General features: G+C 38.8%; 2 protein-coding genes across 2 annotated transcripts in view; one reads left to right on the top strand and one right to left on the bottom strand.

Moving 5' to 3' along the window:
• The window catches only part of LOC139200030 (RNA-binding protein Musashi homolog 2-like), a 56,568-nt gene extending 50,801 nt beyond the window's left edge, over nucleotides 1-5,767 (bottom strand). The window contains exon 1 of the mRNA XM_070829256.1: nucleotides 5,678-5,767. Within this exon, the coding sequence (XP_070685357.1) occupies nucleotides 5,678-5,767 (90 nt within the window). The remainder of the gene's footprint in view (nucleotides 1-5,677) is intronic.
• LOC139199573 (alpha-2-macroglobulin-like) overlaps nucleotides 1-26,615 on the top strand; it is a 286,525-nt gene that overhangs the window by 246,812 nt on the left and 13,098 nt on the right. The window contains exon 36 of the mRNA XM_070828623.1: nucleotides 12,077-12,101. Within this exon, the coding sequence (XP_070684724.1) occupies nucleotides 12,077-12,101 (25 nt within the window). The remainder of the gene's footprint in view (nucleotides 1-12,076; nucleotides 12,102-26,615) is intronic.

The following is a 26,615-nucleotide window of genomic DNA, read 5'->3' as shown; positions in this document are numbered from 1 at the left end:
AGAAGAGGTCATTGTCATCTAAAACTGTACATGTACATTCCTCTCAAACTAGTGACTCTGCTGTCCTGACTTAGGAGGGAAATCATTCGTCCTTGCAGGGCCAGAACAGAGACAACCTTTTCGTAAACTGATTATTTTAGATTTTAGTTACCAGCCAGACTTCGGCCTGAAATCGAGGTCAATGTGGTGTGGACCACATTAGAACATTTACATTATGGAGGGGCTTTATTATTCAAGTTTGGCCTTGTTGGCTCTCACAGCTGTTGCATGCCATTTGTGAGCGTAATTAATGTTTTAATGCCCCTCTGTTATGTCTCATATCTCCCTTATTACCTCACTCGTCAAATTAAAGTCGGACTGCCCCCCACTCACTCACTCACTCATGTACTGTTCTGTTCTCACCGTTCACTGTTCCCCTGTACATGACTGGAAAGCAGTCAGCACACGTTCGGGTATCAAGAGCCAGCTAGTCCTAGGATCTGCTCTGATGAAAAGAAGCCTTGCATCCCAAATTGCATACTTTCTTTTCCTTTTGATTACAGTACATACTGCAGCTGCCCTCACAAATTACATACTTTCCACGCAGTATGCAGACATTTGAGACATACTATCTGGTTATAACATTGTGCCTTGAACTTTGCCTCTCTTGCACATAGCAAAAAAAATTGACAACTGTTGAAAACACGGCTGCCTTACAAAATGCCATTCAACATTTTGTGCTACGGACTGCAGCACAAGCTTTCAAGGTGATGTCTTTATTGTATGTTATTTTGATGTCCTAGTGTTTTCTTTAATGATTTACTTTGAAGACATTGTGAGGCATACAGCAGCAGAACAATAAAATGTAGTTCTAAACTTGATCGGACAGAGGCAACTCTCCACGGAAACAGAATGAAACTTTTAGCTCCTCAAATGAAAGGTTTTCGACAGCTGTAAAGCTCAGATTTGTATGTGTTTATGGTGAATTATAGTCCCCTAGAAGAAGATGCACGTCAACAGTGATGGGATTGCTGCAGGTATTTCACCCAACCACAATCACAATTTTAATTTCCGTGACTGTATTAACCACTATGCCTGCATATATAACTGTAATACATACTGTTGGAAGTCAACCTGTTGTGACTTCATAATGTATGTATTTCTAACTAAATTGCAAATTCAAACATACATTATACTCACAACAGCAAAATTAAACATGTCATTATTCTTGGTTATCTTCAGGATAATTTTTTTTCATGAAGTATTCTTATTCCTATTATTTATATTGGTCAAAAGTCGGCATGTTATACCCTTTCACAAAGAGTTCTCTTTTGCTGGCAGATTTTTTTGTTGTTGAATATATTTTCATACAGCTGCTGGCCTATGCTCTGTCTGCATAGTATTTCACTGTCAGTGCAGTGCCATCTGTCTGTCCTGGTATCATCCTGGTGCCATCCTGGTATTTTTGGCATACTGCATTTAATATACATGTATTGGGAAATACTAAATTGTTTTCTGGCACCCCAAGTATTATGGAAATATTGGAATGCACTATAAATCTAAATTTGAGAATAAGCTCAAGGCTCAAGATTATCTTTATCTTGCTAGAGCAAAGAAATGGAAACTCCCTTCTCTAGCTCTGTGATTTTATTCAAGTACACATGAACAGGAATGCAAGTGTATATAAGGTAAGAGCAAGCAATGCATCCAGAATTTCATTTGCCATAAAGCACAACAATAGCACTTGGGATGAAGGATACGTGGAATCTCATCGTCTGCTAATGGGATGCCCTGAAACAGTCTGAGTGGCCTGAGTGCAAATGCTAAACTCCTTCAGTAGTGGATGGTCCTGGCAGTCAAATATAGCATTAGTCCTTCTTTGGACCTGCTTGTAACAAAAGAGCTTGACTCCTCCCTGACATCTTACTGGCCAATTTAAAAAAAAATTTCCAAGTCTATCCTTATCAGACAGATTTAGATTTCCAAACCAAGAAATAATACAATATTAATATCCATATATTTTTAATCTATCCACTCGGTCAGTGTTCTTTTATAACAGCTGGTAGCGGGCTTGTTGGTGGCTTTCTGAAATAAATGATCATGTCTTTCCTTTCCGACACTTTGAGATGGAGGAAAGAGTAGTGTAACATCAGCATCCTGTCCACCTCTACCAGATCTATAATGAAGTTGTAATGGATCTTGTTGTTCCTTGGCCGGCAATAAAATCCAATTCTTGATAAGCTTCTCAAATGACCTTGAGTAGAAGTCAATGCTACTGCCCTGAAATCCTGTAACGCTTAAGGTGTTACCAAAGCTACCCCCTGTTGCCCTTAACCTGGTCATAGTTTTCATTCTGTTCCAATCTCTATTTAAGTTTTTATGAGTGAGCTCTGCCTCACTCTAATCCTGATACCTCAGTTTAGCCTTATTTATCTTAGCCCTCACCTCCTTCCTTGATTCCCTCTATGTACTGAAGTACATATAAGAATGTAAGTAAACATGGACATCAACGTTTCTTGCTTAGGTTGCCAATATTAAATAGGTTTTCTTTTATTTCGTATTTTGTATGTATTTTGCATGAGAGCAGCCTAAACATAAACCGTCAAAATTTGTGATGACCACTGTAATTTATGGATATTATAAGTCTATGTTAGAGTAACAATATTGTTTATGTAGACAGTAAATAATAATGGACCAAGCGCAGAACATTGTGGTACCCCCTTAGTTATTACAATGATGGATGCTGTGAGACCATCAGTGCAGATTTTCTGTGTTCTATCAGAAAATTATTCCTAAAATTTGTTAAGGCATTTAGTGATTAAATGGGCACTATGAGTCAAAAGGAAAGCATCCAAATTGCCTGCTCCAGCTGTTGAGAAATGGTGAGAAGTTATATGGAATAAAAGTGCTGCTTGTGGTAAAGAACAGACCAGGTAAGGCTCTGTCTGCGCCTTGCCTGGTCCAATTTGAGCCTGCCAGCAGACACATGCCAGGTCAAGACTATAGAGCATAGCATGCTCAAGAGGATTCCACAAAGCAACTTTTTGTTGCTCATCCCTGAAGATTTTTTTGTTATTTCATGTCTGTGTCTACTGTATTTGTTAGACAAACTAAAACCAGGCCCAGTGCACAGTTATGAAATCAAGAGGGGAACCAGTGGAGTGAACCTCATCTCATTTGGCCCAGCCACAAGGTTGAGTGAGTGACACCTGCAGTTCAGGTGAAACCTGCATCCTTTCCTGGAGAAATAGCAACTAATGCATTCAGCTATGTTGTGGTCTGTTTGTACAGTAGCTAATACAGCCATATGGCTCAGTGGTAATAGTATCCTCTAAATCTAAAACAATTAATCTAACCAGGAGGTTAACACATGTGCTGTGACACATGGTGCTGAAGCTGGCTGTTGTGCTGGTGCTAAAAAGATTACACGCTTCAGCACAATGCCTCAGTACATTTTCACCACAACTGTTCATTACCATATTGAGCTACATGTAGTCATCTAAGGCTAAGCTAGATGTTGAAGATATGTAAATACCTCTAAAATATAGGCTAGCTGCTTTTTAAACTGTAATTTCTCATTTTTTGCTTCTTCAAGGGTTATCCAGAAGAAACAATGTGTTGGTGTGGAATCTTTGGAGTTGTTGGGGAGCACCTTGAAAAAGTTGGATTGGAACAAATAATGCAACAAACTCTTGTTGCTGTTGACAAATTAGTACAGTAATAAGTGATAACTAATGAATCATATTTAAACCAAGACAATGTACACTGTTGCCCATAAAGTTGGAATAAAATGTTTTTTACCACTTCTCATGAAATCATTGTGACAATGTGATTTATTCTTGATAAATAAAGTGTATATCTTCTCAATTTTATTGATCATACTCTTCCAAACATATCACAGTGAAACTTAAACCACAATTAACCTTTACAAACTGTGTATTCAGGCTTTAACAAAATTGGGGGTATTGAACAATTATTCCAACTTTATGGGCAACAGTGTATATTGCTTAAAATATTGAGTTTTTTTTTTACTTTCACACAGTGTGTACACAGGCTGTATAATGAAAGCAGAGCAGCAGCATCACTGTGTCCATACAGGATACTTTCAGACACAGCACTTGTGTAGGTCACCTGTGTTCTGGTAGTGCTGACAACTCAATACACAATCATTGCAAGAATAACACTGATGAAAACAGACATGAAGCATAAAAATATGTTTCAGGTTGCGACTATGTACGTTACTCAAGTGACAATGAAAGTCATTACACAGCCTGTGGAGAGAGCATTATTGATTCAAATATAATCATATAATATATATATTATATATAATATAAATATTGTATGCATTCTGACACGTATGTGACGGATGACCAAAAAAACAACACTCATGAAACACTCTGATGTCATGAGGTTTTCCAACATACCAACCCCAGGTTCAGAAAAATTCTTCACACTTTTTATATTTACACAAAACGGAATAATGCATTTAGAGAAAATTATAATCTCAACTGTATTGTGCAATTCAGAACAATTCTCTGTGTGTATGAATGACATGTTGACTCAGATCACAGCTGGAGCATTCTCATATGCTTTGCTTTTTTTTGACTGAGACTATAGGATTTCCTGCTCTTAGAGGGGGCAGAAAAGGTGTGCATGCATGCTTACTGGAGCTGTTACTAATGTGTGTCTTTTTGCCATAGATCATGAGGTGAAGCAGAGTGCTATCCCCTTTACTTTATGTGCACCATTAAGTTAAGTTATGGCGCAATAAGGCCCAGTTAGCTTTAGAACAGCAGCCATCAAGTACTGTCGTCATTTTGATGTACACAATAATGGGCAGGAGATTATACTCTTTATCTCTCTTCCTGTCTTTCTGTCCGATTCTCTGCCTCTTGTCTTTGATGTGTGGCTTTGATAATGTTTCTATTTTGAAGAGTAACTCCACACTGAACTTTGTATACGGGAAAACCTGTGTTGCATTGGGTTGAAAATTGCAGACAAATAGCTCAGACCATACTGAACATCCCAGCTTGATACGTTCAGTTGAGGTTCAGTTTAGTTTAATGAAGTGCTTAATGGTGAGTTTCTAACATGATAAACAGATGTGTTGATTGAGGTCAACTTTCAATATCTATGACTGGCAAAAATATGTCAAGTATTCAATCAATGTTTCTCAAAGTATTTTTCACTAATGAACTCATCACAAACACCGACATTTCTCCATGTACTTATTCTTGAAGGCCATGTCTTTAACTGTTGCAGTTGTATGTACAGCCAAACAGTAGAACTATTCAAACATCACCTTGTTTTGCTCTTATTGGAAAAACACAGTATCTCAGTACATCACTGTTAGTGTCACATTTTGCATCTAAGGGTCCCCTTATTGCCATTCTCCACCATACGCCCTCAGAATGTTCTCCTTGCTTCCCAAATCTGACCTGCAATCCTGGAACCTGACATTTGTCTCCTGTCAGTTTTGACATTCTGCCTCACTTGATGATCTGTAAACTTTTGTAGTTTTAGTTTATCAATGAATGCCTGAACTTTACTTCAGTCTGCTTAGTCATCTGCATTTGGGTCCTACCTCCCTGTTGCCTCTCTCTTCCAAGCCTGGGCTAGTGAAGTGGCTACCTGGAGGACTTGACCATTTAGTAGTCACCTTTTGAAGGGACTAACCCTTGCTATTTTTACAGGGTACCATAAAGTCCCAAAAAGAAAGTGTGAAGACCGGCTCTCTCAGCTGCCCAGAGCCATAGAACCCCAGTTGGAAGTCCCTGCCGATGCCCATTAGCCACCTCTAGCAAAGCCCTCCCAGACCTCCTGGATGAGGCAGTCTATGCTGGCACACAGCTGTTGACTACCACAGAAGTTGGTGCCGCACTATCATCAGTTTCTGGCTGCCTTTCATGACCTAAAGCCTTTGGACTGCCTGTACAGCCCATCTCTGTGGCTGGTCGGGAAGGTGATTTTTGCATGACTGGCAGGCAACTCAAGGAGATGGCCAGGGCAAGAGCAATCACATTAAAGGAATGTTGCTTTTCAAACATATGTTATGTCCATAGCTAGTAAATCTCTCGTATGATCAAATTGAATTTTTTGACAAAGCACAAGCTATTAGAAAAGAGAGAATTAAGGTGCCGCAAGAGACAAGGGCCAATTGTGAAGTAGGGATGTAGCCACAAAGCAAAATCTCACATTTGAGATTGTTTAAATGAGGAGGCTAGTGGACAGCACTTGAAGAGGTAGATAAACAGTGTCAGGATTTAGATGAAAGGACAGAGCTATTAGCTGGATCTGAGATTCAGACACGTTGTCCTTGCAATGATGTGAATAGAGTCTTCTACCTTTACCAGGATGGAGGATGTTACCAGAGGGCGCTCTGGTCGGTAAACTGAAAAATGTATTGCTTAACAGTCTGGAACCACTGGAAGAGGCCATAGAAATAAGACAAGGGAATGAAGACAGAGAATTGCGAGTGTGCTCCCCACTGATACTCTACCAAAGAAAGAGTTTCTTCACCTGAAAACAGAATAGAAACAAGATGAGGGATTCATCCTCATGAATGATACCTGCATTGATGAGGATGGTAACAAAGTTGCTGGTAGCACAGGAGATTTTTAATTGAGTATATATTGAAAGATGGCCGTCTTACCAAGTGTGCTCTCTTACATGACTATGTTAGTCCGAAATTCTGCTGCATAGATTTCCCCTGTGAGCATTTGTGCTTGTTTGCACATTCATTTAGTTGTAAAATCATAATATATGTTGGTGGAATGCATTGGAACTAGTGGGTTGTATGGCTCAACATTTTTGGTTTGTAGAAGGTGATTTGGTTCTAGCGATGTAGGAACAAGAGTAAAAATGGGGAACACACTGGTCATTCAAAAACGTCTGTGATAAACTAATGTGTCAGTTGATGTGTAATGCTAAAGATGGTATGTGATGGTTGATAAAAGGAGGACACAATAATCATTACAGTCATTACATTACAGTCCTCCCTCCTGTCTCTCCCAGTCCTCTTCCTCAAATCTCTCTACTATTTCCTGTTGTGCAAAGTTATTGAATGCATACAAAACAATGTGTATGGCTGCTGATTGTGACTATATCAAACTTGACCCTGAGTTCATTTATGAACCTGAGGAACAAGCCCACCTAGGTCAACCGCCATTGTCCTTACAAACACGACCACGAGCTTTGAGCTATGGTTGGGAGTATAGTGTTAGTTAAGGCTTCTTACTACTGTTATTGTACATATTGCAAAGTATGTGAAACAGAAGCATGATAAAACCAACTGCAGCTTTTTTATCATATGAATTCTGCTGTAGGCCAATACTGTTGTATGTCACAATGCATTTGGGAAATAGAGGCTTATATTAGTCTACACTGACAGGAAACAACAAAAGCAAATTAAGAAAAACACTGCTCCTTCTTTACTGAGCAAGTTGGAACTTTGTATTAATGCCTGCTACCATTGGGATTGCATTGCTCCTTCTTCTATATTTCTCTAACACCCCTTCCATTCCTCTCCTCCCCCTCGCTGGTGTTAACAATGTAATTCCCCTGTAGCCCAATTTAAAGCAGGCCAGTCGATGAGTGGCGTGGAAGGAGGATGGCTCTGCAGGGGCTCCATGGGGAGATATTGACTAAAATAAAGAAATCATGGTCAGCACTGTTGAGCTCCCCAAACAATAAAAGCATGTGATGTGGTATCATGTGAAAATCAATAGCTAGTGGGTACAGTGCTCCTTCCTCCTGTCTTCAGCCCTGGGTTGTTTGGATTACAGCAGTTACATGCTGATTCAGTGACAATAAGAAGACCGTGGTAAAAAGAGCTCACATCGACAGCAGCATGGAATCTGCTTACACTTAAGGAGAGGTGAGACAATCTGTTGAATGCTAATGCATGTGTATATTGCTGCATATGTGAAAATATATTTTGTAGGGAATCATATAACACAACCAACTAATCAAGACATATTACTAACTGGTGAATTTTAGATAGATATAGAGTTTGGCCTACCCAGGATCCTGATTGACTCAGTTTAAAATATTGGTCCTCAGACAAAAACATTCTTGTCTTTTTATCCTGAATTTCTCTTTCGTATCTTTAAGGCCTTATTCATAAAATTACAAATTAGTTACATTTACTAAACTATCTTAGCTGCACAAACTTGTCATACATTGCTTGTTTAAACCTGTTCACGAGAAACAACTGAACTGCAGTTTCTATGCTAAAACATGCCAAAAACAAATCTTGAAAATAATGAAATTACCCCATAATAACAATGAACAATGATCATGATGGAGTGGTAAACAGTATCTAAATTTTGCACAAAATTTTTTGTTAATTTATGAAAGACTACATCATATACATACATTGATATATAAATATGAATACATCATAAAAATTCTTGAATCAAACAAGTGTTATTTTCATGTGGTCGCAGGCAGGACTATCTATAAAGACTTCCAGACTATACTTGTGAATTCTATTTGTACCCTAGAGAAAATTGCAAAACAACAAATGGAAGTCTATTACTTTTTTCCACCTGAGGGACCCTATTCATGGTACTGTCTCTTCATAAATCCTGACAACTGCCAGTTTTATTTCTATTTCATACGACCTGCTATGACCATCCATTTTAAGTTATTTCTCCTTCGACTCTGGAAAATTATGTTTTCAATGGCGAAAACTGTTTTTATGAAGGCGAAGACGCTCTGTTCTTTCTCACTGTCACTGCTTCCTGTTAATCATTTCTAAAAATAAAAACACAACAGTGTCATTGATGGCTAAACAATACGGTGGACTACCGATAAGGCCATCAGTTTGAATTATTTCCTCCTCAATTCTAAAAATTATCACGCATTTTTGTCTGTTCTTCATAGTGGAAGCGGAGTCGTAATCCATGAGCCTCACAGCGTTGCTTTGGAGACAAACACATACTTTACAAAACTTTTCATTATTACTATAATACTATTATATCGTTTACAAACCGAATTAAATTATAGCTCATCTACATGCAGTGTTATTGTGAATTCAGCTATAATAGATATTTGATTTGTGCATTATTTATATCTTTAGAAAAGGTACAATATGTTGTGGCCACATGTCCGACTATTGTTTTCAGTTTCCCGCCGTCAGTGGGCTTCATTCTATTTCAAATAGCCACTGGTGTGTTATACGCCGAATCCATACACCTCTGTATCTTTTGAGAAAAGGTTTCATAGCCTGTGATTGTAAAATGTGAAGTTATTCATTTAACTTTATACTTAGAGGATGGGGTTATCAAGCTGGATTTTACACTTCACATCCCTCAATTAATCCCTGCACTTGTCACTTTCATAGATTTCATCAAACTAGACTGTGAATGGCATCCAACCTCCACTGTTACACAATTTAATTATTTATCCACATTTCACATTTCACATTTAAATTTTACTTTTGTCAACTTCATATATTTCATAGACCTACACTTCATTTGTTTATCCATAGTACAGTCCATATTTTCTTTGTACAGTCAATATTTAATTTCTAGTTTCTTCATTTTAATAGGCATTAGCCTACTATTTCAGTCTGGAATAGTAAATACACTTGAAATGTTCAACTTAACTTTAATATTGGGTTACTTCATTTATTTCATTTTATAAAGTGGGTCTTCAAAGTGCTCACTGAAACTAGGCCAGGGATGCTGTTTGTCCGTCACATTAAAATTTTTTTAACTTTGTCATAGAGCTTGAGTATGAAGATTCTACATGGCTCCTGTTGTGTAATACTGACCTTTGAACCTTGACCTCAGTGCATGAAGGCTTATTATTCAGCATCATAAGGGGCTACACACATGGGACCAACTGTTATAGAGAGCTCAAACATCTTAAACACTACAATTCCCTAGAGCTGCACCATGCAATTTGACACAAATAAACACCACAGTTATTGTACTCAGCTTAGGGTTGCAAATAGGGCCATAAAAATATATATACACTGTTGCCCATAAAGTTGGAATAATTGTTCAATACCCCCAATTTTGTTAAAGCCTGAATACACAGTTTGCAAAGGTTAATTGTCGTTCAAGTTTCACTGTGATATGTTTGGAAGAGTTTGATCAATAAAGTTGAGAAGATATACACTTTATTTATCAAGAATAAATCACATTGTCACTCTCTCATTTCATGAGAAGAGGTAAAAAACATTATATTCCAACTTTATGAGCAACAGTGTATATACAAGATATGTCACATTTCTAGTAAACCCTAACTAGTAATTACACTGCAAACAGATGATCTATGTTGAGAAAAATTAAACATGTTGGTCCATGTCAGATATTTAAGCTAGTATTCGAGAAAATCAGGTTATGAATTGGCAGTTCTTACAGTTTGCAAAGTAGTGTTGTAAAAAGATATATCTGCCGAATACATCAAATATCCAGTGAACGAAAATAATAGTATCATATTAATGATACAAGTTTTGTAAAGTAATGCAAAGTGGATCTCCATAGAAATGGCCGATGAGGCTCACTGATAATGGCCTTGCTTCCGCACTGAAAAACGGATTAAAAAACACGATTAGAATCGAGGAGGATCGTTTTTGAGTGGCTGAGATATAACAGCACAGCTTCTGTGCTCAAAGGTCCCACAGAGGTCCTACTGACTGGGAAAAAGATGTGATATAGACACGAAAAGATTATCCAATACAAATACATTTGTATGTAGAAATTGGTGTCCGCGGACACGGATTCATAGATTAAATTTCGTGACTATTTCATGAGCTTCTGTGAGACATGGTTGAATTTGCAGTCATTTTCCCTAATTATGATTTTAAAGGACAAAACACAAAACAGCATTCTAAGACAAGCAGAGAGACTAAAAATAAAACAGAGACAAACAACCACTGCAAACAATATTAACAACAATGACTAAAAACGATTAAGATCAACGATTGAAAATGCTACATGAAGCTATATGAACTTATGTATCTCAACAATTTGCTTTTGTTTAAGCCATCATTTTGACTTAGTATCGAAAGCTTTATAATTAGTTCATGGTTTTTATTTCTAATTGCAGGGTATTCCAAATCTGTGGGCTTTTACCTTCAAGAGAGGACTGATCACATGTTGCTACGTGTTTGCAGTCCACACTAACTGCTCCCCTATTATTCTAGGGGGAAGACCTGCCACACACATAAAGATCAATTTTATAAATGAGAAATTTATAAAATTTTATAATTATTTCAGTAATTATAATAGTATACTTTTTCATAATTGTACAATGGTGCCATTTTATTGGCTCCTGATATTTTCACAGCTTGTTTGTATAATGACATTATACGTTTCATTGCCGACTGGGTGGACATAGCCCAGACTGATCTGTCAGAATCATGGCATGCATATACAGTTGGGCATACTTTATGGGTAAACATGATCTTATAATAATTATAATATAGGGCGGCTGTGGCTCAGTGGTAGAGTGGGTCGTCCCTCAATCAGAAGGTCGGGTTCAATCCCCAGCTCCTATGGGTCAACATGTCGAAGTGTCCTTGGGCAAGACACTGAACCCCAACTTGCTCCTGAAGCATGGCTTCAGTGTGTGAATGAGTATGAAAGAATAGTCTCCTCCAAATTACATTCCTCCTGTATGAATGATGTGTGAATGGGTGAATGAGGATGTCATGTAAAGCACTTTGAGTAGTTGAAATAACTAGAAAGGCGCTATACAAATACAGACCATTTACCAGACCATTATAAGTTGGTCCTGGTGGTCTTGAGCAGTTTTGTGTTTAAACGTATAACTATATGTATGTTTAAATGTACAAATCCAAGACAAGCTAGAACTTGAACTATTGAACTATAGAACTATTTGAACTTATTTACTTTATCTATTTCCTTCTGATCAGTAGTCATATATTTCCATCTTGTTGTAAAGCACATTGAAACGTTTTGCACAGAAAGAAGTTAGGAAGTTATTTTGAAGCTAATCTGGCACACTGACAATTTGGATATTAAGTAACTATATAGACTGTTGTGGAGTCTTATTATTGCATTATTGACATTCATTTGGCACCCAATCTCTTCTGGTAGCTAACTGTAAGTATGAGCAAAAGGGCAGTGATCCCAGGGTGGAACCTTGTGTTATATCCATCTTGCAATTTCAATATGCTAATATTAATATTCAGACATTGCTCTCAAGGTTCTTAGATATGATTTAAACCAGCTGAGAGTTAGTGGCGAAAACTTTAGCTATTTATAATCTTTTAATCTATCTTGTCATTCTCAGTATCAAAGGGTTTTTCCACTAATTGCACACACTATGCTAATAAGTGGCCACTGACATGTGATGTCAAGTTCTGCCAACTGTTGCACAAAAGTTTATCAAACAATATACTAGTATAAAAATAACAAAAAAAGCAGCATCAGTGAAAGTGAGACAACACAGCTTGTCAAATAGCAGTGGAGCTTGCGCATGACCAGAGAGCAGGGCAGCAAGTCTGTTCCCTGTGGCATTCCCTGACATCTCAGTGGTTTGTAATATCAGCTTTTAGGGGCACAATGCCACCTATTGCACCAGAATATGTAGAGCAGCATCTAGTTTTGAGTGCTGTCCCATTTCCTAGAGAAAGATTTTAACCTCTACTCCTCGTAGCTCAGTTTTTAGGAACCACTACCCAGACAATGGCACTCCAAAACTAGGGGTATGGGAAAGGGAAAGGAATTGGGATTAGCCCTTAAAGTCCGGATATCTCAAAGTCTGCTCCTTTGATCTTGAACAATGTCTTCTCAGTCCCCTAGTACACTACAACATTACTGAAGTACACTGTTGCCCATAAAGTTGGAATAATTGTTCAATACCCCCAATTTTGTAAAAGCCTGAATATACAGTTTGCAAAGGTTCATTGTGGTTTAAGTTTCACTGTGATATGTTTGGAAGAGTTTGATCAATTAAGTTGAGAAGATATACACTTTATTTATCAAGAATAAATCACATTGTCACAATGATTTCATGAGAAGAGGTAAAAAACATTTTATTCCAACTTTATGGGCAACAGTGTACTAATTCTACCAAAAGCTCAAAATGCAGTGTTTTATTTGGGTTTCATTGAAGCAAAAAGCAAAGACCCTATTAACACCAGTGGCATATTTTCATTGGTGTTCGGTCCGGCAGTGCAAGGCAAGGCAAGTTATCTCATTACAGAAACAAATGGGCCTCATTTCTTCCTAGGGAAAGAAATAATGCGAAACAGGCGATATGCGCTTCGGTAATTGATTTTTGCTTTGATCATTAGCTGTTTGACCTTGAACAAGGCTATGGTGAACTAATATGAATCAACATGGGTCAATGTTTGAGTTTCCACATACTGTGTATGACAAAATTGTGTTATGTGATATGCGATTGGTAATTGTTGTTGCAAGCCATTGTTATTGGCAGTCATTAGCTAAAGTTTAGGATACACTAACCATTCATTAACCTTGGAGCTATCCTTTTGGATAATTGTGTTCATTGTGACCTTTTTTATCTGTTACAATGTCAAACTTTCAGTCATGGCTAGCCATTCCAGTCTAATTTGCAGATCATCCTAGCGTGGAAATTGGACATGAGGGCAGAGGTAGGGCCAGGTTGTTCTGCCCTTTTGTGTGCTTCAGGATCATACACTCAATTTCATGGTTAGTGATCGGTTGTACTGAACCTGACCTCCACTTCCCTCATCCCTCAGTATCTCACTGGTGTGCTTGCAGGTCCAAGTGTTTGTGTGTGTGTGTGTGTGAGTCTGTGTGTGTCAGTCTCCCTTGCATCCTGACTAGTCCAGTGTCAGTTTCCACCTTCACTTTCCCTGCTACACAAAGGAAAATCAAATATTAATCCAGATCTCAGACATTCTGAAATGTAGTGGGAGCCACTCACCATTTTATTATTGATTTCATGAAAATGGATCTCGCAGACTTTCTCCACCACATCCTCAATTTCAAATGTTACAAAGCCAAAACCTGCAGAGGAGAAACATGGGTAGAGAGAATAATGGCAAGAGGAGAGAGAGGGGATAAGAAATAGAAAAAGAGGGGGAGGGGGGACACTTGGTCATAATTTCACAAAAGCATGATGTGCTTGCAGCTAAAAACACTAATTTCTATCGATTAGGAGTTGGAAATGGACCCTTTCACCTCACACAGAGCTCTGCTTTCTCAACAAAAGCCCTGAAGCGATCAAAATGATACACATCTCACAACTGGACAACAACTTCTTGGCTTGAATTGAAGGAAAGGAGAATAAAACAGTCATGGAAACCAATAAAGGCCTTAGACTGGTGTAAATAATTTGCTTAGTTTATCGGTATTTCAGAAGTGAAGCTAACCATTTTAGGCTTGAACTAATTGCAGAATGTTTTCAGCATTATTACAGTTTCAGGATAAGCTTCCAAATCAAACCTCCAAGGTAAATGGGAAGTGCAGTAATAATATTAGAATATAATATAATAATTTCCTAGCATCAAGAGGAATACCACCACAATAGACACAGTTATGAAGCTGAACACAGTGCCACCACACACAATGGGTTTCTTACGGTTAAACGCTTTTCCCTTTATTTCCCCAACTGGTAGATGTGTATGTATGCATGTTTGCATTGTGTTCTTTGCCTCTGTCCTTCTGAGGTTGATGTTAGAAAGTAAATTAACACTTAGTCCCAATTTATGATTTAACAAATTCAATGTACAGTCAATCTTAAGGATTGAAGGTTCGTCATTATTCAATACCAGGATTGCATAATAACATGCAGTTGTAGCACCCCCCCATGTTCCACACAGAAAATGAATAAACAGATCATTAAAAACTTAATTACAATAGAATACAACAACCCTCCTGTCCTGGGCCGTGCACATTCCATGCCTCTCTGTAATGTTTCCATTGAGAATGCTTTCTATTGCTCTTCTGCAAATATTAACAAGGACTTGGCCCAGATCTTTTTCTTTCTTTCGTAATACAGTCATTTCTGAACTTTCTTAACAACACATTCTGGTCCCAGACTATAATGTTTATTGTAACAGCAATTATTTGCCTTTTTACCAAATACTGAAGACAGCCAAAATCTGTGAAAAAAACCATGCCCATTGCATAAGGTAACATCATGTTCACCCACTACTCCAACATAGTAATGGTGCCAATCAGAATGTGGAGACATGATTTGCAAGGGCACCGAGACACTGATCGGGTAGTCAGTGTGGCCCAGGCGGGGCTTGGGTCTGGCTCAACAAGAGATTCTCTCGCCTATTTTTTCCACGACACTGCTGACAGTCATATTGACATCATACCAGCAATGTTACACCCACCACTACAGTTTCATTAATGTAGAGATGTAGGGTGGCTGGCAGACAGCACTGAAGGAGCACCAGAGCAGCCATGCCGTCTGTGTGGACACCATATTGTGTACAAGCTGTAGTAGTACACCGAGGAAGCCATCATGCAAAGATAAGCAGTGTGGCCCAAGCATGAGAACATGCAACTGACAGCAGTAGCAATATCATTTACACTGTTGGTTGTATTTTCAATCTAAAGGGCAAAGTTCCATTCTCTACCACTCATTCACATCCCTTATTCTGTTGGCCTCTACTGTCTCTGCAGAGGTCTCGCCAAATAAAGCAAGCAAGTCATTTGCAGGGACAAAAACAGGAGGTTGTTTTCTTAAAGCAATTCTCAAAGTTGTATGGCACATTTACTGTAGAGGTCAGTCCCAGAACTTCAGAACTACAGCAGCAACAGTCAGCTGTTTTGAGAGAGAATGCTCAGTACATTAGTACACTACCTATTCCGTACCAAACAGAAGCATGAATGAATGACTGGTTAAGAAGCGGTTTGAGAGACCAAACCCACTGAACTGACTTTCATCAGGGGGAAAGAAAACCATTCATAATGGATGCTGATGATACTTTGTGTCTGCTGTATGTGTAAATACTCAGTCTTTTACTAACACATTTGCAGTAACAGATTTGCAATGCAAAATCATGAGAAATCAGACCCTATGGGTTTGTAAGTGTATTGCCAAGCTCATCAAAAGAAGGACAAAGAAAGAAAAAGAAAACTTTGCAGAGAGCCTGTAAACAGTTTTAAGGTTGACATAGTAATTTACAAAATCACCAAATACCTGCAAGATCCCTTTTTGATTTGACCGAGTCAGACTGTTGACAGCTCATATTTGCCTTAGATGAACTTGAGAATACATGATTTCACACAATGCAACTGCAGGTTTTGTACCCCATCACTTACAGTAATGCTGTTCCAGGATTAATTGCATCATGTTTACATAAACACTCCTGTCGGCTACAAAGCCCTTCCCTGCTCCCATTTTGGTCAGTCAGACCACAATTCCCTGCCTCTCCTGCCAGCTTACTCCCAGCTGATAAAAAGGATCAAACCATCATAAAACAACAGTGTAATTGTGCACAGATGAAGCTACAGCAGCTCGGCTGGACAGTTTATTTGCCCAAAAAACCACATCAACAACCTCACATCTTGGGGAACATATATCAGCAACGATATCATGCCTCAGCAAACATGTCAATGATGGAGTGATGACAAAGAGAATAACATTTTTCCCAAACCAAAAAGCCTGGATGAATATGGAGGTGAGGGCCCAGAGCCGTGACAACTGCCTTTGGGTCAGGTGACAGGGATGCAAACAACAGAGCAAGACTGCAAGATTAAAGAGGCAAAGAGAGACTATGGAGAGATCTCAACATCAACAACACCAGGCATTAAAATGTCTGCTTGTGATCAGATCTCACTTCCCTGATCTGTATGCAAATAAACACATACATTACATACATTATTTCATCAAGCAGTTATGAAAGAATGTAAACATATCATGCTTTAAAAATATTAACATCTCCTCTGGTGCAACAACATCACAGCTTCATGTTCCGTTTACCATTATCATCTTACCTTTAATATCACTCTCGGGATCATATCCACAACATTAACTACTGTGATGGAGCACAGAGCACATTTTCAGTGAGCAGGGATATGGAGAACGGAGATTTGGGGTGTTAATTCGTCACTTGTGCTGATTAACTGGGCTCAGTGGGCAGACATGCTGCGCTAACAAAAACCTCTTGAAATGCACAGAACAAATTTTAGTTTTGATAGTAAGTTATTCTTTATATATCTTAGCATTATGCGCATGCATTCCCACATGCAGGATGTAACCTCTCTCATCAGTAAATAACAAAACAGGGCAACATATATTGCATATATTACAATGAAAACAGATTTTATTGTACCACATGAGGCAGTTATAGAAACCATCACTACACACTGACAGGAATTTCATTATTTAGAAAATCATAAATCAACTAATGTGGACAGAATATTTAGGGTGAATATGATAAATATCAGGGGTATTATTGCGTTGTGGGATTTCATGACTCACTGAGGGAGCTTTTCTCCCTTTTAAGGCCTATCTCCCCCTCATAATTTAAAGGGTCAGTTCCAACAAATTATGACTAAAATAATCATCTCTGGTGGGCATTTAAAAAGCATTTAAAATTCAACCTTCCAGAGTCAGTGGAAGGTCTAAAACTTTAATGGGAATATTTACAACTGAAGGAAACAGTATTCCATAGGAATGATCTCTCAGCTTTTGGCAGATTTGAATGGAAATGTGTGTTCTAAAAACTGAGATACAGCTTCAAAATACGTTGGCACAATAACATTTATTGAAGGAATGAACGGAAGGAAAGTTGCTGTCCTGTTATTTTTGTAAAGTAAAGTAAAAGCTTTCATAAAAATGGCTGTTAGCTGAATTACTGCTATTGTAATCAGTGAAAAAGAGTAGCTAATCATACCCTCATTAAATGATAAAATAATTAAATTGCACAATGGTGAGTCCTTTGCTGGCTGCTCACACCAATTCATATAATACAGAGAAAGAAAAGGCTGGTCAAGACAACAAGAGTCAGAAGAGGCGGTGTGATTTAACTAATAACTGAAAATGTGTGGCGGATATTGTTGATGTGTACAACACTGAAATGGTGAAGGCACTTATTGAATTATCGCCATGCCTCATGTTTGGTAGTTTTTCAAGCAGGAAAAATAGGGGACACGGGTTCCATCAAATTCTGTTGAGATGGTAGGATTAATAAATTGTGTTGTTGGGCTGGATACTAGACATGAAAGCCATTCTTCCAGAGAGTCTAGAGTAAGCACCTGACAATCCATACTGCACACCACAGCACGGTTTTCAGTTCAAATTATTAACGTAAATTCAGGAAATCCACCTGATTTTACAAATTCCATAGTTAAATCCTGTTTAACATCGACATCAACATAATGCTGACTTCCCATGAATCCCAATTCAGCACATCATATAAATTCATTCTAATGTAAAAGCATTTTATTCAACCTACATTTAACAAGAGATCTGCCCTGCGTAACTGTGCCTTGACAATATGCAACATAATAGATGCAAAGATAATTACATAAACACAATTTTATACATAATTGTGCAAATACAGGTTTAGTATGTTCTTACTGAGTTGCTATTGATCATCCAGTTGACACATATTTAGTATTACAGTAATGTCAGTGTAAGTAGATATTCTGCTATCAGGTACTCCAGTTAGTTAGTGCTGCTCAGGAGGATGGTAGACCACGAGGTTAAGGTTGAGGTTGAGAAGAGATAGAGGAAGAGACAAAAGGGTAGACACTGAAGTGGAAGAGAGAGAGTTAGCGGGGGACTGAGGAGAACGGCTGGCCAGACCTGTATTTGGATCTCTCTAAAGTTATCTAAGTAATCATTCCTTCTCACACATCCACGTCGCTTACACAAGAAACATTGCTATATTGCTGTAGAAACATTTAGTATGGTGTAAAACCAGAAGATTTAAACTGTGCACAACGCAGCAACCCAAAAGAGAGACATGAAGGCTGTAATAAAGACAACAAGCAACACTTTTACTGAACAATAGGAGACAATGCTGATGTGGATTGCGTTATTTTCTAAAAAGGCATAGGTCAAAGTTCTTCCATGGCTACAAGGGCAGGCTGGTTTAGGAAAGTCATTTTGGTTATTTGATAAAAACTAAAATATTTGTATTGCTATGGAACAATAAGCCTTCACACATAATAGACCTATGTACAACATTTTGGCTGGGAGAACATGTTGAATGAGAGCGTAGTGGTAATGACAGTAAATGGTTGTGAGATGTGAGGGTTTATCAGTAAGTATATTTGACTTGAATTGATTTACCTTAATCAACAAAGACATATTGTAGCACTAGTTTTCACTTTTTGAAGTGGATGAGAGAAAAGCAGGTAGTGGTAAGGACCTTGGTTCAGGCTTCTGAAGCAAACAAGTATAAAAAAAATCTAATCTAATTCTTTGCCTGACACCTTCCCTCCTTACCCTCATCTTCCCCCTTTCCTCTACATTATCAGTACTCCAGCCACCACTTCTGACATCCAACAAATCACCTGTCAGCAGTCATTTCTCAGTGAGACCAGCGACCAACGTATAAATGCCATGATGGGTGGCATAGAGAGAAGGGGGTGACAGACAGGAAATGTGAGTGACGGAGAGAGAAAAAATGTGCATAATGCATGAACAACGCAATGTAACCTGCATATACTGCTGCACTCAAGTGAGTGTGAACTTTAGTGAAGTTTAAACTGGAAATATGTTGCTATGAAGATGCAGAAAACAACATCACAAGAGGTCCCACACAGGTTGACATGTGCACTCACCAAAAGGTAAATGGTCTGTGTTTGTATGGAGCCTTTCTACTCATTTCAACCACTCAGAGCACTTTTACATTACATCCTCATTCACCCATTCACACATCATATACTACTTTTTCACACACATTCACACACTGAAGCTGCTTCAGGAGCAAGTTGGGGTTCAATGTCTTGGCCAAGGACACTTTGACATGCTGACTCATAGCCGGGGGATCGAACCACCGACCTTCTGATTGAAGGATGACCCACTCTACCTCTGAGCCACAGCCACCAAATCTGTGATCCTGTGTAGTAGTGTAGTGTACAAAAAGAACTGGGTGAAAACAAACTCTATTTATTGAAATTGTAAAATATAAAGTGTAGGAAATATAACACCGGGCTTTGGCTCTGCTGCTTGGTAATTGGTCCAGTCCTCATTATATTATACAATTAGGTTTAGCTATACAGTGTAAACATAAAGTTTTACAGTTTTATCTCTCAAAACTGTAAAATAAACTGAGGCTGAGGTTGGATGTGGATAAACTGAGTCAGTGTTTGTACTAGCTGATGATCCAGCACCTCTCATCTCTCGCAAAGACTTCCTTTATTCAAAAATAAAATACTATTTACGCTATGACTTGGCGAAATACTTCCTACTATTTCCTGAGAGATGTGCGTCCATATGGCTCGGTATGCCCAGCTAATCAATATATTTAATCAGCAGTCATTGTCAATCCATTGCTTTCCATCTTGCAGTAATCCAAAGTTGTTTACTGAGAGACTAGATAATGTATGAGTGCCTGTCTGTACTGGTCTCCAAGGACCTTCATTTCCTCCATGCACATGTAGATGCATGTTCATGTGCTGATATATCAGAAGATATCACTTTTAAGGCCCGCCTTCCTTCCTTTATTTCAATAAGGCTTTTTGCCAGGTGCAGTGAAGTAGACCAAATATTGTCATTTACTCCATAATACTGTGACAAAATTGCCTCCTTGTTAAGAAAAGAGATTCAGGTAGTTGTTCTTGTCAGAGTGTGATATCATTTTGATGAAAACCATCTGTTTGGTTCATTACTCAACCTATTTATCACTGGACAGTAACAGTGGTCATGATAGCCATTTGGTGTTTTCAAATGCTGTCTGGATCCTGTTACAAAGTTCACAGCAAAATCTTACAGATGGTGAGGCCGTGTGCTTTTTCTCTCCTGTGGGTGATGCATCTCATTGCCAAGGGATGAATACTGACTGTTTGCTCTCTCCCACATTTGATTCCATATGGCAGCATTACGTTTACAGTCGCAAGTGTAAACTAAAGAGGAGCCCGCATCGCTGGCGGATGCCAAATCCAAATCACTGATCTGCAGGTGGTTTGACAGTTCTTTTGTAATACTGACTGCTTTATAGGATAGTCATTTGCAAAAAAATAATGTTGATCGGATAATCCCTGATCTTGCTTCCGTGTTTGACTGATTACACATGTGAGAATGGCACGGTAGGGAGAGTTTTCTTTTTTGCTGGCAGGCCCACTGTGTATCTGACAAGGTAACACACAACAATTCAAATTCACAATATAGTTTCTCAATCGAAGCTTCCTGCAGCTCTAATCAGTATATGACTGAAAGCATTGGGAGAGAGAAAAAATGTATCAGGTCTCAAGGTGCATGAACACACCTGCTCTGCACACAGTAGAGGGCCTCCCTCTATTTCCCAGCTGATGCATACACAGCACAGCACTGAGAATAAAGTTAACCATTCTGAAGAGGCCCATTCCATCTCCATCTTTACACAACATACAATGCACCATTCACCAGACCACGAGCTCCAGTATGCTAAAGTCAGACAGGGAAAATAAAAACATTAAAACTTATTTTGATGCCAGATGTCACTTTCAACCTGTCCCCTCAATGACAACATGCATTTTTAATCGGAGGTGGTAATAAGTGCTAGTAGCAATTATCAAGGCATTGGAATGCAATCTCACACTTATTAAAATCTGTGTGTATTATCACACACCCACACAAACACGAGCACACTCACAGCTGTTTGCACAAAGCCTCTCACAAAGCTGGCAGAATCAAAGCAGGGGTCTTAATGCCAGACCCCATCGGAGTCATAACGCAAAAAAAAAAAAAATTGAAATGCTCAATCAATGGGGCCTGACTGACCTTTACGTAAGAGCAAATCCTCCAACACACACACACACACAAAAAAAACACACACACACACGTTGCCTGTCATCAGATGTGTTTGAGAAGCCACTATTGGAGCAAATTATTTCATTTCACAAATCATTTTACAAGATTTTACATCAGAGAGGTTTGTGTGCTGTGCAGTTGCAGTGTGGTCACTGTGTTTCATCTTTTAATTGAATGAACTGCTAAAATACTAAAAAGAACTCTATTTGAACTGCTTTTACTTTGCTGATGCATCAGGGAATATCAGGTGGTCTTGGTTGTGTTACTATGCATCAGAATTTGACAGCTTTGACACCACCTTAAATCACTCAAACCAAACAGGCAACACACTAGAGTTGGTTCAACCTCTTAAACTCCACTTGCTGGCTGCTGTCCAGGATTAGGGTAAGACTTTTTCTAACCCTAACCCTTCTAACGTAAGAACTGTAAGGCCAAAATGCCACTCTAACCTTACCCCAAGACGCTGGCGGGCAGGTGGAGTTTTACAGGTTAAACTGAACCTCACAGAGTAAATGTGAAAGCAACCTTGAAGCCAGAAAAACACACTGTTACTGAGATTAGCTGCATTTCTTCCATGAATATCACCATAATAACTGTTCCTAAACTAATCACTTTACAAACACACATGTTCAAGCCAGTTTGGTTCCCAAACCTTGGCATCACACACATTCACATTTCACACACTCTGAAGCTATGCTCAGCTGGGCAATTTTGGTTTCATTGTCAAGGACACTTCAACATGTTGACTGGAGGAGCCGGGTTTCGAACCACTGACCTTCTGATTGGTGGATGACCCGTGAATGACTATACTAAGTTCATATTCACAGAGAGTTTGCCCCTCAAAATACTTTCTGGAAAACCGTATAATACCTGCTGTGATTAGTTGACACTGTATTAAAGTGTAACTGGGAAACAGAGAAATGTCTTGTGGTGCTTGCAGACTCACATTTTATACATGTAGTAACATATTTTATTAGCTAGGATGTCAACTGAACCAGGGGACAGACCCTCCTACATTTTTGTATGTAGTTTTTGTATCATCTGTTTAGACAGCGGTATTACATTCGATCTTTGTGGGGAAAAACAATGAATGAAAAACCACAGGGTCCTTACTACTGTATTAAACTTACTAAATTTAAAAATCCTGCTTAACAAATAAAGCACTATAGGAAATGAAATGAAAATATAAAATGGGACTATGGTACACTGTTGCCCATAAAGTGTAAACCCCTCATACAGGTCAGAGGTTTCTTGCATACAGAGGTCATCCTTCCTGTGGATACCCCAAGTGTTATCATCAAGCTTTTGCTTAACTGAAGTACAACATCCACCCAGGAATGAGGTCATTCAGATCATTTACAACATATGGCAAATTTGGGGGAACTTGCACAAGACCACTGTATTGATGTATGTGCCATAAAAAAAACAGCAGGAACTCAGAATCACCCACAGCAGCAGGAAGCAAGATTACTATTAATTACTCAGGCAATAAGAAAATAATACTTGCATTTCTACTCTGAAATAAACGCTGCTGTTCTACACCACGTGTTATTATTAGTAAATAGTAAATATGATGGGGATCTGTTACTGCCTCTAATAAAAGAGACAAATGAGAAAATTCAGTCACTCAAAGCTTATGAGAAACATTGGCGGCACATTTGTTTGTTTCCCTCCATTAGGGTGCTCCTCCTTTTCGCTCCCTGTTCTTTTTTTTCTTATTCTCTCTACGTTTTCAATGTTCCATCTCAACATCTTTCTGCACCCCCATTCAATTCACTCCCAAGTGTGAGAAGTCATTTACATACAGGCTCTATGGCGGCATTGTCAAATAGCATCCAATTTCTACACTCTATCAATGTGGGAGACCCAGTGGGAGCTTGCTGTTTTTTCCCCCACTCATCCATAGAGGGAATAATTTGTAGCCCCAAGCAGATTTTCAGACAATGGGGGGTGTGATGGAGATGTGGAGGTGTTTTACTAAAGGGGTCGCCCTAAACATGATCTGTTATCACTGTTTTGTAACAAAAGGCTCAACCTTGGTTGATAGCTTAACTAGTTTCAAGTATTAAAATAAAGGAATACTCATAACACAGGTGAATACCAAAGTATTTTGAAATAAAAAAGAGAAACAATCAGGATAAAGTCAGAAATAAAAGGGTTTACTAGACAGCATGTCGCAGTCCCAACGAAACTCATCAGTCCACTTTAACAGGATTGCAATGTGTTTGTTGATGCACATAACAAGGTAACATTAGCACATAACACTAGCACTGTACGGACTGAGAGCAGGCCCCCAGTCACTGGTTCCTAATAGCACATGTTCCCTTTTAGATCGCATGGGGCTACATTCACTCTCCAGTATGCATGAATCAAGGAGAAACGCAGTAGAGTGGTATGGTAAACACTTCCTTATAGTGGAACAGAATTCAACACAACACCCATTAACCTTCGTTACAGTCAAGATGGCGGCGAAGATAACAGAAACATACACTCCCCTCCAAAAGTATTGGAACAGTGAGGCCAATTCCTTTATTTTTGCTGTAGACGGAAAACATTTGGGTTTGACATCAAAAGATGAATATGAGACAAGAGATCAACATTTCAGCTTTTATTTCCAGATATTTACATCTGGATCTGATACACAACTTAGAAGTTAGCACCTTTTGTTTGAACCCACCCATTTTTCATGTGAGCAAAACTATTGGAACATGTGACTGACAGGTGTGTTTTGTTGCCCTGGTGTGTCCTATTACATTGATTATTCAAACAATAAATCGCGCTGAATGTCTACGTTCAGTTTCAGATTTGGGTTTTGCCTGTGCAGACTGCATTTATAGTTAGAGGCGTAACCAACAAGAAAACCAGAGAGCTGTCCATGGGTGAAAAACAAGCAACTGGGAAGCTGAGAGAAGATGGAAAATCAATCACAGTCATTGCACAAACATTGGCCATAGCCAGTACAACCATTTGGAATGTCCTGGAGAAGAAAGAAACCACTGGTGTACTAGGTAACAGACGTCGAACAGGTAGACCAAGGAAAACAGCAGCAGTTGATGACAGAAACATTGTGAGAGCTGTAAAGAAAGACCCTAAAACAACTGTTGACATCAGCATCAACCTTCAGTGGGCAGGAGTGAAGGTATCACAATCTACTGTTCGCAGAAGACTTCATGAACAAAAGTACAGAGGCCACACCAGAAGATGCAAATCACTCATTAGCAAGAAGAATAGGAAGGCCAAGGAATAGAAGACAAGCCTAAAAATTCTGGGACAAAGTTTTATGGACTGATGAGACAAAGATAAACCTTTACCAAAGTGATGGAAAGGCTAAAGTTTGGAGAATGAGAGGATCTGCTCATGATCCCAAACATACAAGCTCATCTGTGAAACACAGTGGAGGTCATGGCAGTCAATGTCATGGCTTGGGCTTGCATGGCTTCTTCTGGGATGGGCTCATTCATCTTCATTGATGATGTAACACATGATGGCAGCAGCAAAATGAACTCAGAAGTCTACAGAGACATTTTGTCTGCCAATTTAAAGAAAGATGCAACCAAACTGATTGGGAGATCCTTCATAGTGCAGCAAGATAATGATTCAAAACACACTGCAAAAACAACACAGGCGTTCATCAGGGGCAAGAAGTGGGAGGTTTTAGACTGGCCAAGTCAATCTCCAGACTTCAACCCTGTAGAGCTAAAGAGCAGACTGAAGGGAGAAACCCCCCAAAACACACCACAACTGAAAGAGGCTGCGGTGAAAGCCTGGAAAAGCATCACAAAAGCAGAATGCAAAAGTTTGGTGATGTCAATGAGTCACAGGCTTGATGCAGTTATTGCAAGAAAAGGATTTGCAACTAAATATTAAGTCTTTTCACGTTAATCTATTTTAAGTCTACCTGTTCCAATACTTTTGCTCGCCTAAAAATTTGGTGTTCCGTTACAAATAATCTTCTAAGTTGTGTATCAGATCCAGATGTAAATACCTGGAAATAAAAGCTGAAATGTTGATCTCTTGTCTCATATTCATCTTTTGATGTCAAACCCAAATGTTTTCAGTCTACAGCAAAAATAAAGGAACTGGCCTCACTGTTCCAATACTTTTGGAGGGGAGTGTAGATTCATTCATCCTTAATTGTGGATAACCTCTATGGAATTAATCTGCAAATGGTTTGGTTTAAAACAAGACCAGACTTTTCTTTTTTATGGATGTCAGTTTTTGAAAGACTAAATAAGGCTTCTTTTTAGCCACGCCAATTGTTGGGAACGCCTTTTGCTCTGTGATGTCAAAACGAAGCAGTTAGTGATGACTTCTGGCCTCTACCTCAGCAGTCGATGTCACTAACTTTATGTTCTGTATCAGTTTAGACATGTAAATCTGATTTCTACAGACAGAATAAATGATTTGTGTCATTATACTGCTGGAGTACAAAACCATGCTCAGTGGACGTGTTCAAGTAACAAAGTAAGTGTTAAACTAAAAGCTTACCAACAGTTTAACAACCTAATAATTACAGCCTAGTGTTTCACATAATGTCCAATTAGTGTCCTGTGTTTTTTAAGAGGGAGACCAGTTTGTGGGTCCACAGCACCCACATACTGTCTAAGTTTTTCGGTCTTAACATATTTTATGTCAAGTGAAGTGTGTGATTAAACACTATGACCATACTGGGTCCATTCGTATTGCAAAAACATAATACTCACTCAAAAAAGACAATTCAGGAAACTGTTTGAAACTGTCCCTTT

This window comes from Pempheris klunzingeri, chromosome 4 (assembly GCF_042242105.1).
Source record: "Pempheris klunzingeri isolate RE-2024b chromosome 4, fPemKlu1.hap1, whole genome shotgun sequence".
NCBI lineage: Eukaryota > Metazoa > Chordata > Actinopteri > Acropomatiformes > Pempheridae > Pempheris > Pempheris klunzingeri.
This window is presented reverse-complemented; position numbering and strand designations above follow the sequence as displayed.